At 40.0% G+C, this 14,249-nt stretch overlaps 1 protein-coding gene across 1 annotated transcript in view; it reads left to right on the top strand.

Annotated features, from left to right (window-relative positions):
- Window positions 1-8,964: 8,964 nt before the first annotated feature.
- The window catches only part of PDE6C (phosphodiesterase 6C), a 33,536-nt gene continuing 28,251 nt past the window's right edge, over window positions 8,965-14,249 (top strand). The window contains exon 1 of the mRNA XM_075504823.1: window positions 8,965-9,444. Within this exon, the coding sequence (XP_075360938.1) occupies window positions 8,965-9,444 (480 nt within the window). The remainder of the gene's footprint in view (window positions 9,445-14,249) is intronic.

Here is a 14,249-nt window from a genome sequence, read left to right on the forward strand (position 1 = left end):
AGACAGAGAATAGCATCAGAAACAGGCTCTGTCACACAAGTGGGGAAGGGAGGAAGGCTGCCCCGACAGGTCCCCAGGGCATCGTGCAGCTTTCCCTGATGCATGGGTAGGCGAGACACCCGGTTGTCCCCAGCCCACCACAGCAGGGTCCCTTACAGACAGTGCTGGTCCCTGTAGCCTCTTGAGAGCCCAAGTGTTGATGGCAGTGGTGGGGTGCCCAGACAGGGAATGCTTTATGTAGTCCTGGGGCTTTCGCAACCCCCTGAGGTATAAAGCCAGCATTGGAGGGAGAGAAGGGAGGCGGGTTGATGCATGCTGCAGGCTGGCACCCCTTCACAACAGCCTCTTGCATAACACCCATGGGCTCAGGTGGTCTTTGACCCTGACCTGCAGCCAAGCAGGGGCTAGGAGCAAATGGCTCTCTTTGGTTTTCCTAACCCAAAGGCAGAGCTCACACCTGGGGGAAGGGGTGTGCACATGTGTGGGGAGAACAAAGGAAAAGAGAGGCACCCCATGTTTGCACGGGGGAGAGTGAGCTGCCTCCACCTCCTCTGTGATTTTACACACTGCAGTGCAAAGTCCTTCTTACCCAATGTGCTCAACCCAGTTACAAGGTGCAGACTTGTTTCCTCCACCTCCTCCCCAAATTCCTTTCCTCTCTTCTGATAAACAGTGGCAAACATCATACTTGCAAGTTTCTGCTAATGTTTCTGAAAGCCTGGTCATGCCAGAACCTCTTCAGGTCCTCATGACTGGTTCCCTCTTGCTTCCCAACGGCTGGCTCAGGTGCTAAACCATCTCATGATCAGCTCCCAGGGACAGGAACTGGGGCCCTGCAAATCTTCAGGAAGGCAAAAGAGCACTTTTGTATGGTACTGCAAAGGTGGCAGGACATACGTGTGGCCTGCAAATACCCAAGTGCATGCATGCACCACATCTGGCACTTTTGACATCAATTTTAAATTAGAGCTTCCAGAATTTCTATTCTGGTTTTGGCAAACTGCTTTCAGTTATATAAACCATTACTGTTTTCTCCTTTCCAGGCAAATTTTGCTGCCTCTCAGTCAATATTTGTTCTATAGTTTCAACATCTTTAGGAAGCATTAGAGAAAACCTGTTAATTATTTTCTAGACTTGTAACCAGAGCAGGATAGGAATGATTGTTACCAAGAGAACTAATTCACCTACTTTTTCACCTCCCAATTTTGAAAGAAGAAAGGCAGAAGCCTGTTAGTTGAAAGGTCTGTGTTCATTAATTTAAGAATAAAGCAAAAATATAATTTAAATATGGAGATACTGACGTAATATAAAAAATACTTCAATAGTAGCCGATGTACAGAATTAAAACAATTTATTCAGCATGGCCTTTCCCAGAAATTTACTTCAGCCTTCTATTCCTTTCACATATTCATAAAAATATTGAACTTTTTACTGTTGCTGCCCTTTACAATCTTTTTCATATGTAATGCAAACAGTGGCACAGTCTGTTTGATTTATCTGTTATTCTTTCTTTTCTGCTTTGTGTTGGAGCCTTTTTGCATAGCAAGTATATTTTTGTTCACTTTCTCAAACAACAAATGCTCAGGGCTATTCCAAGTCTGCTCTGAAGCCTTTGATTCCCTGGATAACACCAGACAGTAAAAATTCCATTATGTTTAACATTAAGCTTCTACTTGGAGTAAAGAATGTATTTAACACAGGTAACCAGAAAGGTTACTTTCAACAGTCATCTTTCAATAAGCCAACATTTCCATTTGTAAATTGAGATTTTCAAGTTTGCTCATTCCCACAGAAATTGAAGAGAAACAGCGATCTCTATCCCTCTGGTGGCTTTTAGAACCTTGCTCCAGCCCCTGGCAATGGTGATGCCAGTTACATATATGCATTTTTGCAAAACTTTCACAAAACACTCACTATTCTTAATATATGAATTCATCATCCTTACAAGATCAAAATCAACATGGATTTTCTTTGTTCAGTGTCTCACATGACTGATGGTAAGAAGAGGGATTATAGCTTAATTTGTAACCTTTAAATCTATTACTTTCTTTAATATCAGATAAAACAATTATTTCTTTACTCTCTGCCAATTTGTGAAACATTATTATTTCTCCTAAGTTTGTCCTCTTCAAAAATCTGTATACTGCTTTATATTCCCAAAGAGGTTCTTTCAGGATCAAATCTATTCCTATAAAATTTTGTCAATAACATAATTATCCATGAAAATTCTATGGCAGCGGTTTTCAAAGGAGTCTATAGTCACTCATCCAAATGAATCAAAACCTGATGAGATTTGACCACCTCTGGAAAATCTAGGTCAGTAGTCCCATTATACTTACTGCATGTTGTCCTCAGCAGTTTTACAGACGGAGACCAATCCAGGTTTCACTGAAACAAAAATTTAATTCTGTTAATAATTTTTAATAAGATCAGTTCTAAATATGTGCAAGAGCCATTACAGTCTCTTAAATTAATCTGAGGTCATCAACAAAAATAAATCAGAAATTTATAATTTAGTATTAGCCATGGCACAACACTTCTTTAATTGTGTGCCTCCACTGATCTCTGCAATGTTTGGCAACTCATATCTGGTGGAGGTGCCTGGCAGAGACTTAATAATTATAACTTTTAATTCATTCATCTCCTCAAGTCTGGGATCTCTACAAACTCCAGGCAATGCCTGAGAAAACTCTTTTTTTGAACTGTTATCATTGTGGATTTGTGGGAGGGCAACCACAGTGAAGTCACACCAGTATTTCCCAGTCAGATTTCAACAACTGCAGAAGAGGCCCTGGTCAAGTCAGTACAATGTGAAGGTTATATAGTAAAAGTTTGTCTCTGTGCCTCTTCTGGTTTAGCTATACTTCCAACTCTTGCCTACCTGAGACACAGTTTACATTAATGAAGTCCTTTCACAGATACAGCTAAAGCACTTTGGTTCAATGAGACAGGGTTTTTAGGCAAAAAGTCTCCTCTGTTAGGTCAGTTATGTCTAGATTGGAGGAGGAAGGTTGCTGGCAGACTAGCATCATTATGGCAATTCAAGGGTGAATTTTTTCTCAGTCCTAACAGATGTAGCTATGCCAGCACAACTATGTAAACTCATAAACAGTGTAAACTTCACCTCAGTTAATCATTTGGATTGACTTGGGCTATGTGTTTGGTTGAGAAGTGATGCCAGTGAGTGATTCTCATCCAGATCTTTGGAACCTGGATATACTGCGTGCAGATTTGTACTTCTCCTGCAAACAGAAAGGAACAGAATTTGGGCCAGGATTTCAATTGCTTCTGAGACCAATGTGCATAGATCAAGTCAATGGCATCAAATGATTGCTGGGTTCTGGGAAAGCTCAGACAATTACATTTAAAAGAACTATTAAAATACTGATAACACATAAACATGCAAATAACCTCTAATGTAAAGCATACATTTACAAAACTTGTGCTAGGTTCAACACCAAGCTTGATAAATTTCATATATGACTTCCCATTCCAATGTTTGAAGCTGGCAGCATACTTTGAATATTATAGAAAGTTTTTTAAAAGTCAGTATGTATTTCTTGGAACCATATTTAATTGAGAGGGAAAAAAGTCTTCTGTCTTTGAATTTTGCCAAGAGTTCATAAAAAAGGGGCTAACTTCTGGCAGTGATTGAAATATTTTTTACATTAATAGCCTGTAAAATTCTGCAATATTTTCCATTAGGAATAGCAACAGAAAATACACAGAAAAAGTCAGATTTCCAAAGGAACTGGCAAAAAAGCTTTCTTTGTAGGAGTTATTTTAGTTTCATTTATAACTTTATAAAAAAAAGGAAGAAACAAGAACCAAATGACTATTTAAAACATTTTTAACATTGCAACATTGAAGCTTTAAATATTAAAGGAACTAGAATTTTATTTGTGGTCACAAGAATAAGTCTAGCTCTTAGCAGAAAGCTGGCTCAAAGAACTGGTAATAGGAAATGGAGCATCCATTTCCAGCCAGACTGCATATAGATTGAAAGACTTTTTACTGTCTTCTTATGGTTATTTATTTATAGAGTGCCATTCACAAACACGGGTGTTCATTAAGCTCTTAGAGGCGGATTTTGCAGGGGAATGAATGACTGCTGTGTGCACAGAGCAGTGGATCCAAGTGTAGCCACTGCCCTGTGGAACCAGATTCATACTAACAAACGACAACAAACAGCATAAGCTGAGCCAAGGAGCTCCATGCACTTTCTAAGGGACAGCTATGTACACTGTCACCATCACAACTGTTCCCCTTGGTGGCACTCTGAGTACAGAGGTCAAGGACAGAATGGAATTGAAAAGATTGGCCTTTGCACCATGCCGGCCTGCGTGCTACCTGTTTTTGTAATTTAATGATGTGACATTCTGCTTAAGGAGTAAATTTACATTGAACCCTTTATAAACAGTATTTAAACAAACCTAGTTTAAAATGGTACCTTTATTCTCTTTAGCAAACATTTGTGAGGATTGTGATTCTGAAAATTGAAATGTTTTTCTAGATGTATTACTAAAATGGAAACAACTTGAAACAAAGATGTAAAGTTTGCCAACAGGCTGGCCATCCTGGTAGGGAGAGCTTTAAACTATGAATGATGAAAGACATGGACATACTGGAGTGAGTCCAGCAAAGAGCCACGAAGATCATTGAGCAATAAGAGAATCTGACAAAAGGAGAGGCTGAGAGAGCTGGGACTGTTCAGCCTGAAAAGAGGGCTCAGGGGATCTTATCAAGTGTATAAGTATCTGGCAGGAGGGTAGACAGACTCTGAAGAAGACAGAGTCAGACCCTTCTCAGCAGTGCTGAGTAATATTCTCAGTAATAAAAAATGGTCAGGTAACCTAAGATCACCGGGGAGTAAATGTGAGAGTGGATGAGATTAAAAGGCTGCTGTCGTTTGCTCAGTATGTATACTAAAATTCATGCCAAGCTACCAAGGAACCCATGCTCATGCCCAAAGCTACAGTGCATCTGGCAACCCAGGTTAACCCCTTTATGCTAGACTGGCCGTTTACTTCAGGAACTCTCCCCTAGAAGATAAAATCTCTGTTGACTACTTATTTCATGAACCCCCAGAGCTAATCATTGGTAGTTTGAAGGGACCATGAAAATTTGCAGCCATATAGAAAAAGCAGCTAACTTACTATCTTTAGTTTTTGCATTTTTAAGATTACTTTTGTAAGAAAAGGGACAGAAAGTTATTTTAAAAGAAACATAAAAGTTGAGGTTGTTTATAAAGGTCCCCAAAACATACCAGATCAGTGACACCAAAACATTTCAGTGCCAAAAACTGGCTGTGTTAAGGGCATACAGTACCTGTTGTAAATACCTACAGAATCCATTCTCACAACCTAATAATTTAGAAAAAATCAGTATTATTTCTGAATATTAATTTCTTGGATTATACGTATGAATCTCCGATGTCCAGACAGTGGCCACAAAATTACCCACATCAAAAGACATGCAATTGAAATAAACACATTTGATCTCTTTTTCTTCAGAAAATCTTAACTGAATGAACCACATTAACTGCTATCAAGATGGACAGAGATGCTCAGATACAAACATTGAGCTGAACTGGGAAACCTTATAAATACCTTTGGCATTTACGTGCTGTTTGAGTCTATTTAAATAACCATGTCTGTCAGTTATCCTTCTTAGGAGTTTCCATGTATCACAAGGGCTCAGGAATGGTCTACTACTAAGAACTACTCCATAAATACTTTGATTTCTCTAGTAACTATGAACGTCAAAGGCAAGTGATATCATATGTATTAAAATCATAAAGCACACATATTTCTGGTATTCTCTGAAATTAAAACAGTTTGAAAAATATAGCACCCAGCTCATCATGTTTTTAAACCAAACCACCTCAGCATAAAAAAGAATCAAAGACAAATGCATATTATTTTTGCCTTTAAAAGTGCAGTGAAAACAACTGTGCGAGGTTAGTTTCCAATGTTAAACCTCCATGCATATAATGGATCCTACATTAAAATGTATTTTCTTCATAGGTGATCTTACTAAAAAATTGCTAGGAAAGATGATAGCAAAATCATGTTTGAAAGTACCAGAAATGTGAAATAATTTTTGGTATAGTTTCTTATAATAATTTTAAATACAAATGTGATTAGCATTACTAAAGATAAAATGTTCAAAAGTGTGGAAAATAAGGAGAGTAAAGGAGATAGAACAGAAAACAATGTCTTATTCCAGCACAGAAACTTTAAAATTCATTACAATGCTAGTGCTTTGAAATATTTAAATGGTCTAATTTACAACATTTGTTAAAATACTAATATGAGAAACCCAAAAAAGCATCAATACAAATACACTGTATTTTCCTAACTCTAAAATGAGGACTTCCATAAATGTAAGGTACATTTATGTACCAAACTACACATTTTAATTTCTATCAAATCTTCAACTTCTTGGTTTGCATTAATTATTCATGGTTAATCAATAGGTACATAGAGTTCACGATGAAACATAACATGACTAATATAGCAATTATTGAAAAAAGCCAAAGCCAACTTAACTGTGTTCCAAACATAAACTTCATAAAGAACTTCTATTGGTTTCTGATACTTCTTTCCATGTCATTTTACAAACACTTTACAGAGCAGGAGTACAATTGTAAGAGTGAATCTAAATCAAGAAAAAAACAAAAGAATAGTTTGATTATTTAAGAATGATTACAGGACAACCCAGCTACATCTGAAACATTTTGTTATGAAGAAAGATTTATCACCTTACAGTAGTGCCTAATTAAAATATGATCTTTATTTGTTATCTCAAAGTACAAATAGTGCAATTTATCATGTGTAAAAACAGCTGGGCATGAAGGAAGGAGATTTGGTGGAACCATGATAAGCATTTTAGGTGGTACTGCATATTGAACAAAATGGTCAAACATGATAATAAAATTGTTAGCTTACAAAATGGTAACACACCAACAATTGAGCTACAAATTAGGAAGATGACAGATGAAGAGAAATAGTTTAACTCTATGTGTAAATACATATAAAATTATTTTCAAGTCTCTATTGCTTTTATATTTATTGATCAAATTATGAAAAAAGATATTTGAAGACTAAGATATAAGTACCTTTCTTCTGCTGTTTTCTTGTGACCCGTACATGCGTACAATGGTGAGAACATCTTGCTGTGCTGCAGTTGCACAGTCCTGCCACAAAGTCAGTATCACCAGTTCACACCTGTAACGAAGATGCTGCAACCTCATACACCCACCAGTGAGGGTCCTACGCTGCCCCCCAGGCTGCTAGGGGCAAGTAACCCAGCCAGAGTAAAGGAACCACAGAATGTGTCCATACTGTGCTGATTTTCATATGCATTTTAAAATCTTTATGGCAACTGCAGTCTGGCAAAAATTGGTGTCCTACACAGCATTTCATATCACAGTCAGAGGGAAAACTAATGTACTGAGTTAGCTGCCATTACAGACCAATCACTGACCTGTTCTTTGTGCATGAGAGGATCAGTGTCAGTTGCCCATGTTGATTCTCTTAGATCTGTTGATAAAAATGGATGTTGACACACTGTGGTCTCTGGCAGACAGACAAAGTTGTACTTTGACAATTACTCTTTTCAGATTAAGAATTGCCAAAGGGTATATGGTCTATTTTCCTTACACCAAGAATCTCTTTCTGCTCTCTGATCAATGTGGATGACACAAGTAGAAATAAGATGAATTGTATTGCAGCCCTCCTACTGCGCTGAAATTCAGATCTGTTTCACTGAACACAGATAATTTGCTGTCATAGTTGGCACTCAGCTTAAACTCAGCCTTCTCACTCACATAGCCCTGGGGTGTTTGCTCCTAAGATTCAACACAGTTTTCATCATTCCTTTTCCATTCATGTGAGTAATGCTGATCTTCCGATGGTAGGAAACTTCAACCATGTTATAAAGCTACAACCAGACTCAAGATTCCCTCTTTGCCCACTATCTGTCAGTTATTACCATTGTTCTGCTATTTAAGAGAGCAGAGATCTCCCACTTTTTCTGAAGAAGGCATAGAAGAAACTACATTACTTGCAGGACCCTGTAAGGTTATTTGTGCTTATAGAGTAAAAATTTTACTGCCTCCTGAACTCAATTTGAATTCAAGCCATTTTCTGATTTTACTCTTTCCTTTAGACTATCTATTTTTGAAAAATGTTATATATAAGTCATATCTGGCTGTACTGAGTCAAATTCTAATTCTTTTACTCCATCTTCACCTGGGTAAATCACTTGAGCAAGCTCAGACTTTTGTAACGTCTTTAGGATTTCACCTATTTTATGCATGTATAGCTTCATAATTATTTACTTTTAGTAATCCAATTTCGATCATGTCCTGACTATTTCAAGGAAAACTAAATTTTGCAATTTTAAAATTTTCTCTGTAACATTCTGTTTTCCTCCCCTTAGGTACCTCTCACAAATACACGTGTGTATGTCTGTGCACGTGTATAATGCGGGCTAAGTATCTAAGTGGAATTCCTCATATTAAGTTTCAGTGGAAACTTTTGTGTGTATAGTACAATATACGTACTGTGAATGAAGGAGATAACATACAGGTGTACATATCTACACAACAGACAATTTTATAAGGTCTAAGAATTAATTGGTTAGTTTAAAATGCTAAAATGATCCCCTTAGGATTTATGAGCTAAGAATGCTCAGGGGTTTAGTGTCCTGACATCTCTTTAATTAGCAGTCTCCAAGATCTCACACTAAGAAGATGCTAAGCCAGTGCCTTCTGTCATATCTCAAGAGTTTCAGAAGGCTTGGAAGCCACAGAGGAAGGTGAATGTACTATGCCTGTGAGCTATACAATATGTACAAAGTACCATTTTCTTACTAGTGTCAAGTTAGGACTTCTTGCTACCACTCCTGCTTTGATGGTGATGCAGTTCTGAAAGAAGTGCTAAGAACAATCCAGCAAAAATGGGTGAGGTAAATAAAGATGCCATTGAAAAATACTTGGAGAACAACCCCCAGTTTGCCAAGGAGTATTTCGACCGAAAAATGAGGGCAGAAGTTCTGGGAAGTATCTTTAAAGTCAGCCCTGGAGATGTGAAGGAAGGAGTCAGCTTCAAAGACATGTCCCGTCTAGAGGAGTGTGACATACTTTTTGAGCTGCTAACAGAAATCCAGGATGAAGGAGGCACTATGGAAAAGATAGTGCACAAGACCCTGCAGAGGCTGGCACAGCTGCTGGCAGCTGATCGGTGTAGTATGTTTATTTGCCGTTCCCGAAATGGTATTCCAGAGGTAGCCACCAGGCTTCTCAATGTCACTCCAACTTCCAGCTTTGAGGAGAATTTGGTGAATCCAGACAACGAGACTGTTTTTCCTCTGGACATCGGGATAGCAGGATGGGTTGCTCATACCAAGAAGTTTTTTAATATACCCGATGTGAAAAAGGTAAGTGACTTCTCTTGAGGAATGGGTTTCTGTACATTTGCTTACTCAGCTTCCTGCACAGAGCTTGTGGTACAGAGTCATTCCTCAAAACATCCCAGAGACAGAAATCCACACCAAAAGCATGAGAAAAGCAGCAGCAGAGTTAGCTTAAAATCCAGTAGAACTGCATCATGTAGCCTAGTGAGGTACTTCCAGTATTCTTGCACAAGAGTTGTAATGTAATTTACTGTAATAAGGGAAGAGAATATTAGATTAATAGAGACCAATAAGTACTTGTGTTTCTGTTGAACAAGGCAGGCTCCCATTCTGTTTTCCAGTATAGGCTTGCAAGTGTTCTCCCTTACCATTCCGTGCTGCCATACACAAACCTCTGAATAAAATTAATTTGCAGCTTTTGTAATGAGGATGCTTCCTTATAAGTAGGTGAATGAAGCCAGATGAAGATGATGTCAACATATATGTTCAGCTTCAAGTCTGTCTTTGAATTTAAATTGGCTCCAAATTTTGAGTATGTCCAGATCCAGGGCTTTTGTTCAGAACCATCTATAGAAGAAGATTAATGAGTCAGAGCTGCTCTGACATTTTCAGAGTTCCTGTTGAATTTGCACAGAATCACCTTCTTTAGTTATGGTGCTGATAAGGGTTATTACAAATGTTAATTAAAATGATGAGTCAAATGTTAATTAAAATGATGAGTGACCTAACAGAAATTAAACATGCATGAATAAGAACTGCTTTAGAAACTGCTCTGAAATACATGGGGAAACATAAATGTGCTTTGTAGATTTCTTTAAAAATAGCTAACCTTATATTATCAAATGGTGACATCTTCATCTCTTTTTAGTCTTATGTGAAAAAGCTCATCTTAATCAAATTGTGTGAAGATAATTATACAAGATGACAGTCTGGCTTCTCAGTATTTCCTGTATAGTTCATTTAAAGTTCTGGGCCATTTTAGAGATGGAAACCACCTCAGTGTCCTAAGCTCAATGTAATAATAAAAATCTTTATACACTACAATTATCTATGTTTTCCAGGAGGTAAACAAAAAGTAATGTATTTTATCATGTTAAAAGTTGGCAAGCATAAAGAAATAAAGGACTACTTTTAAAGCTCAGAAACAAATGAAAATGTATGTATATGTGAAAAGAACATTCCAATATGTAGTAAACTACCTCAGATGTAAGTAGGAATCATGGGAGCAAACAGAAGAATGACTGATTTGAGAAAACAGATCAGTTGATTTTTAACTGACCACTAAGATGCTTTCTTCAATGGCTGCTGGTCTGACAAGAAGCACCTGACTTACTGCCTCTTACCACCACATGGGGAAATTGGAGGATAATCCTTCTAAATTCATGAGGATGATTACATGAGAAAAGATCAGGAGGATCAAGAAAGATATGCCTTCTATCAGACACTGCACTGCTCCTTAATATCATTATGTGAGAGGTGCCCAGAGCAGGGCTGCCCAAATATTTCTGCATTTGCAATAGGATTTCTTCAAAATTTTGTGACAAATGTAATTTGAATATGCTTAAATAAGAGAACCTTTCTGTCCATCTAATCCTGCTAGGTATACATTTTACACTCATAAATTAATTCATGTTGGCTGAATATCAGTCCAGCTATTACTCAATCGTTCTAAGGTAACTTTTACTTAGGCATCCATTTACTCTCTTAGGATTACTGAGGTCTATGCCATTAGGCCCACACTTAAAAATACAGTTAAACCATGGTGCCATTAATCCACATTTGGTAACTAAATGTCATAAAAACGTTGGCATTTTATAAGTCAATTGCAAAACTCCCAGAGACTTCTCTGGGACCAAGATTTGTTATTTAAAAACAACCCTGAAGGTCTCAAAATTGTCACCATTTCCATTCTATTTGTAAAAAAAGTCAAGTGTCCAAATCCACACTCCTCACACAGGCAAAGCTCCCACTGGCATCACCAGAATCTTTATCTCCGTAAGGAACCCAGAACTGCAGCTTTAGTCGGTAACATTTAAGGAATATAATTAGTCCATGGCAGCATAAATAGGCAGCCACTGAAGTCTTTATCACGTTTCTGAAAGGAAAATTATTTTTCAGATCACTTTGTATGCGCTTCAGTCAAACTAGATTGTCTGCTACCCAAATCCTGAGCAAAAAATGACAAGCAGAGTTAAGCCAGAGAGGAATTTTGCCCCTACTGCCTTGTCAGAATACAAAATGCACAATGAATAATTCTAGATGGCTGTAGTACTTTAAGGATGTCATGTCTAACCACTTCCTATTGTTGACACAATCCATATCCAAACAGTATAGTGTTTTTTAAGTCTTAAGTACATGACAACATTGACAAACCCATAGCGAGACACTTTCATGCTTCAGTCACCACCCCTTTATAATGCGAGTGAATGTAACGAAAGATCGCAACAGCAATAAATCATTGAAAAAACGTGAGACTCCACTTTTAGTGCCTGGTAGCCAGTTCTTTAGGGATTATCTCCTTCTTCAACCTGGAAAGGTACCAATAAACGTGAGGAAGCTCCTCATCCTGACTAATGCTTCAGAAAAGAAAAGCAGAGGAAAAGATACAGACCTTCCATAATTAACTTAGTAGCCAGAACAGTCTCCCCCCACAAGATTATGGACCTGTTGACTGGGAGAGCTAATAGTGTTTAATCCAGGATTTAACAGTAGTGAGAAATAGCAGGCCAGGCAGGACCACTACCCTAATAATTTGCCTCATATCATTCACAGAATCACAGAATCACAGAATCATATAGGTTGGAAAAGACCTTTAAGATCATCGAGTCCAACCATAAACCTAACACTGCCTAAACCACCACTACACCATGTCCCTAAGCACCTCATCCAAACGTCCTTTAAATACCTCCAGGGATGGCGACTCAACCACTTCCCTGGGCAGCCTGTTCCAATGCTTGATAACCCTCTCGGTGAAGAAAAATTTCCTAATATCCAGTCTAAACCTCCCCTGGCGCAACTTGAGGCCATTTCCTCTTGTCCTATCACTTGTTACCTGGGAGAAGAGACCAACCCCCACCTCTCTACAACCTCCTTTCAGGTAGTTGTAGAGAGCGATGAGGTCTCCCCTCAGCCTCCTTTTCTCCAGGCTAAACAGTCCCAGCTCCCTCAGCCGCTCCTCATCAGACTTCTGCTCCAGACCCTTCACCAGCTTCGTTGCCCTTCTCTGCACCTGCTCCAGTACCTCAATATCCCTCTTGTAGTGGGGGGCCCAAAACTGAACACAGTATTCGAGGTGCGGCCTCACCAGTGCCGAGTACAGGGGCACAATCACTTCCCTAGTCCTGCTGGCCATACTATTCCTGATACAAGCCAGGATGCCATTGGCTTTCTTGGCCACCTGGGCACACTGCTGGCTCATACTCAGGCGGCTGTCAACAAACACCCCCAGGTCCTTCTCTGCCAGGCAGCTTTCCAGCCACTCTTCCCCAAGCCTGTAGCGTTGCATGGGGTTGCTGTGGCCCAAGTGCAGGACCTTGCACTTGGCCTTGTTAAACCTCATACAATTGACCTTGGCCCATCGATCCAGCCTGTCCAGGTCCCTCTGCAGAGCCTGCCTACCCTCCAGCAGATCAACACTCCCACACAACTTGGTGTTGTCTGCAAACTTACTGAGAGTACACTCGATCCCTTCGTCCAGACCATTGATAAAGATGTTAAACAGGACTGGCCCCAACACCGAGCCCTGGGGAACACCGCTTGTGACCGGCCGCCAACCGGAGTAAACTCCATTCACCACCACTCTTTGGGCCCGGCCGTCCAGCCAGTTCTTTACCCAGCGAAGAGTACACCCATCCAAGCCATGAGCAGCCAGTTTCTCCAGGAGAATGCTGTGGGAGACCGTGTCAAAGGCTTTACTGAAGTCTAGATAGACAACATCCACAGCCTTCCCCTCATCCACTAGGCAGGTCACCTTGTCATAGAAGGAGATCAGGTTGGTCAAGCAGGACCTGCCTTTCCTGAACCCATGCTGGCTGGGCTTGATCCCTTGGTTATTCTCTACATGCCATGTGATAGCACTTAGGATGATCTGCTCCATCAGCTTCCCCGGCACCGAGGTCAGGCTGACAGGCCTGTAGTGTAGTTCCCCGGGTCCTCCTTCCGGCCCTTCTTGAAGATGGGTGGCACATTCGCTAATCTCCAGTCAGCAGGGACTTCCCCAGTTAGCCAGGACTGCTGGTAAATGATGGAAAGGGGCTTGGTGAGCATTTCTGCCAGTTCCTTCAGTACTCTCAGGTGGATCTCATCAGGCCCCATAGACTTGTGAGTATCTAAGTGGTGCAGCAGGTCACTCACCATTTCCCCCTGGATTATGGGTGCTCCAGTCTGGTCCCCATCCCTATCTTCCAACTCCAGGGGCTGGGTACCCATAGAACAGTCGGCCCTGCTAATAAAGACTGAGGCAAAGAAGGCATTAAGTACCTCAGCCTTTTCCTCATCCTTGGTCACTGTGTTTCCTCCCCCATCTACTAGGGGCTGGAGATTCTCCTTAGCTCTCCTTTTGTTGCTAATGTATTTGAAGAAGTGTTTTTTGTTGTCTTTTATAGCAGCAGCCAGACTGAGCTCTAACTCAGCTTTGGCCTTTCTAGTTTTCTCCCTGCACAACCTCGCTACACCTTTGTAGTCCTCCTGAGTTGCCCGCCCCTTCTTCCAGAGGTCATAGACTCTCCTCTTTCTCCTGAGTTCAAGCCAGAGCTCTCTAGTCAGCCAGGCCAGTCTTCTTTCCCTCCGGCTTGTCTTTCGGCACCTGGGGACAGCCCGCTCTTGTGCCT

This window comes from Mycteria americana, chromosome 6 (assembly GCF_035582795.1).
Source record: "Mycteria americana isolate JAX WOST 10 ecotype Jacksonville Zoo and Gardens chromosome 6, USCA_MyAme_1.0, whole genome shotgun sequence".
NCBI classification, from domain to species: domain Eukaryota; kingdom Metazoa; phylum Chordata; class Aves; order Ciconiiformes; family Ciconiidae; genus Mycteria; species Mycteria americana.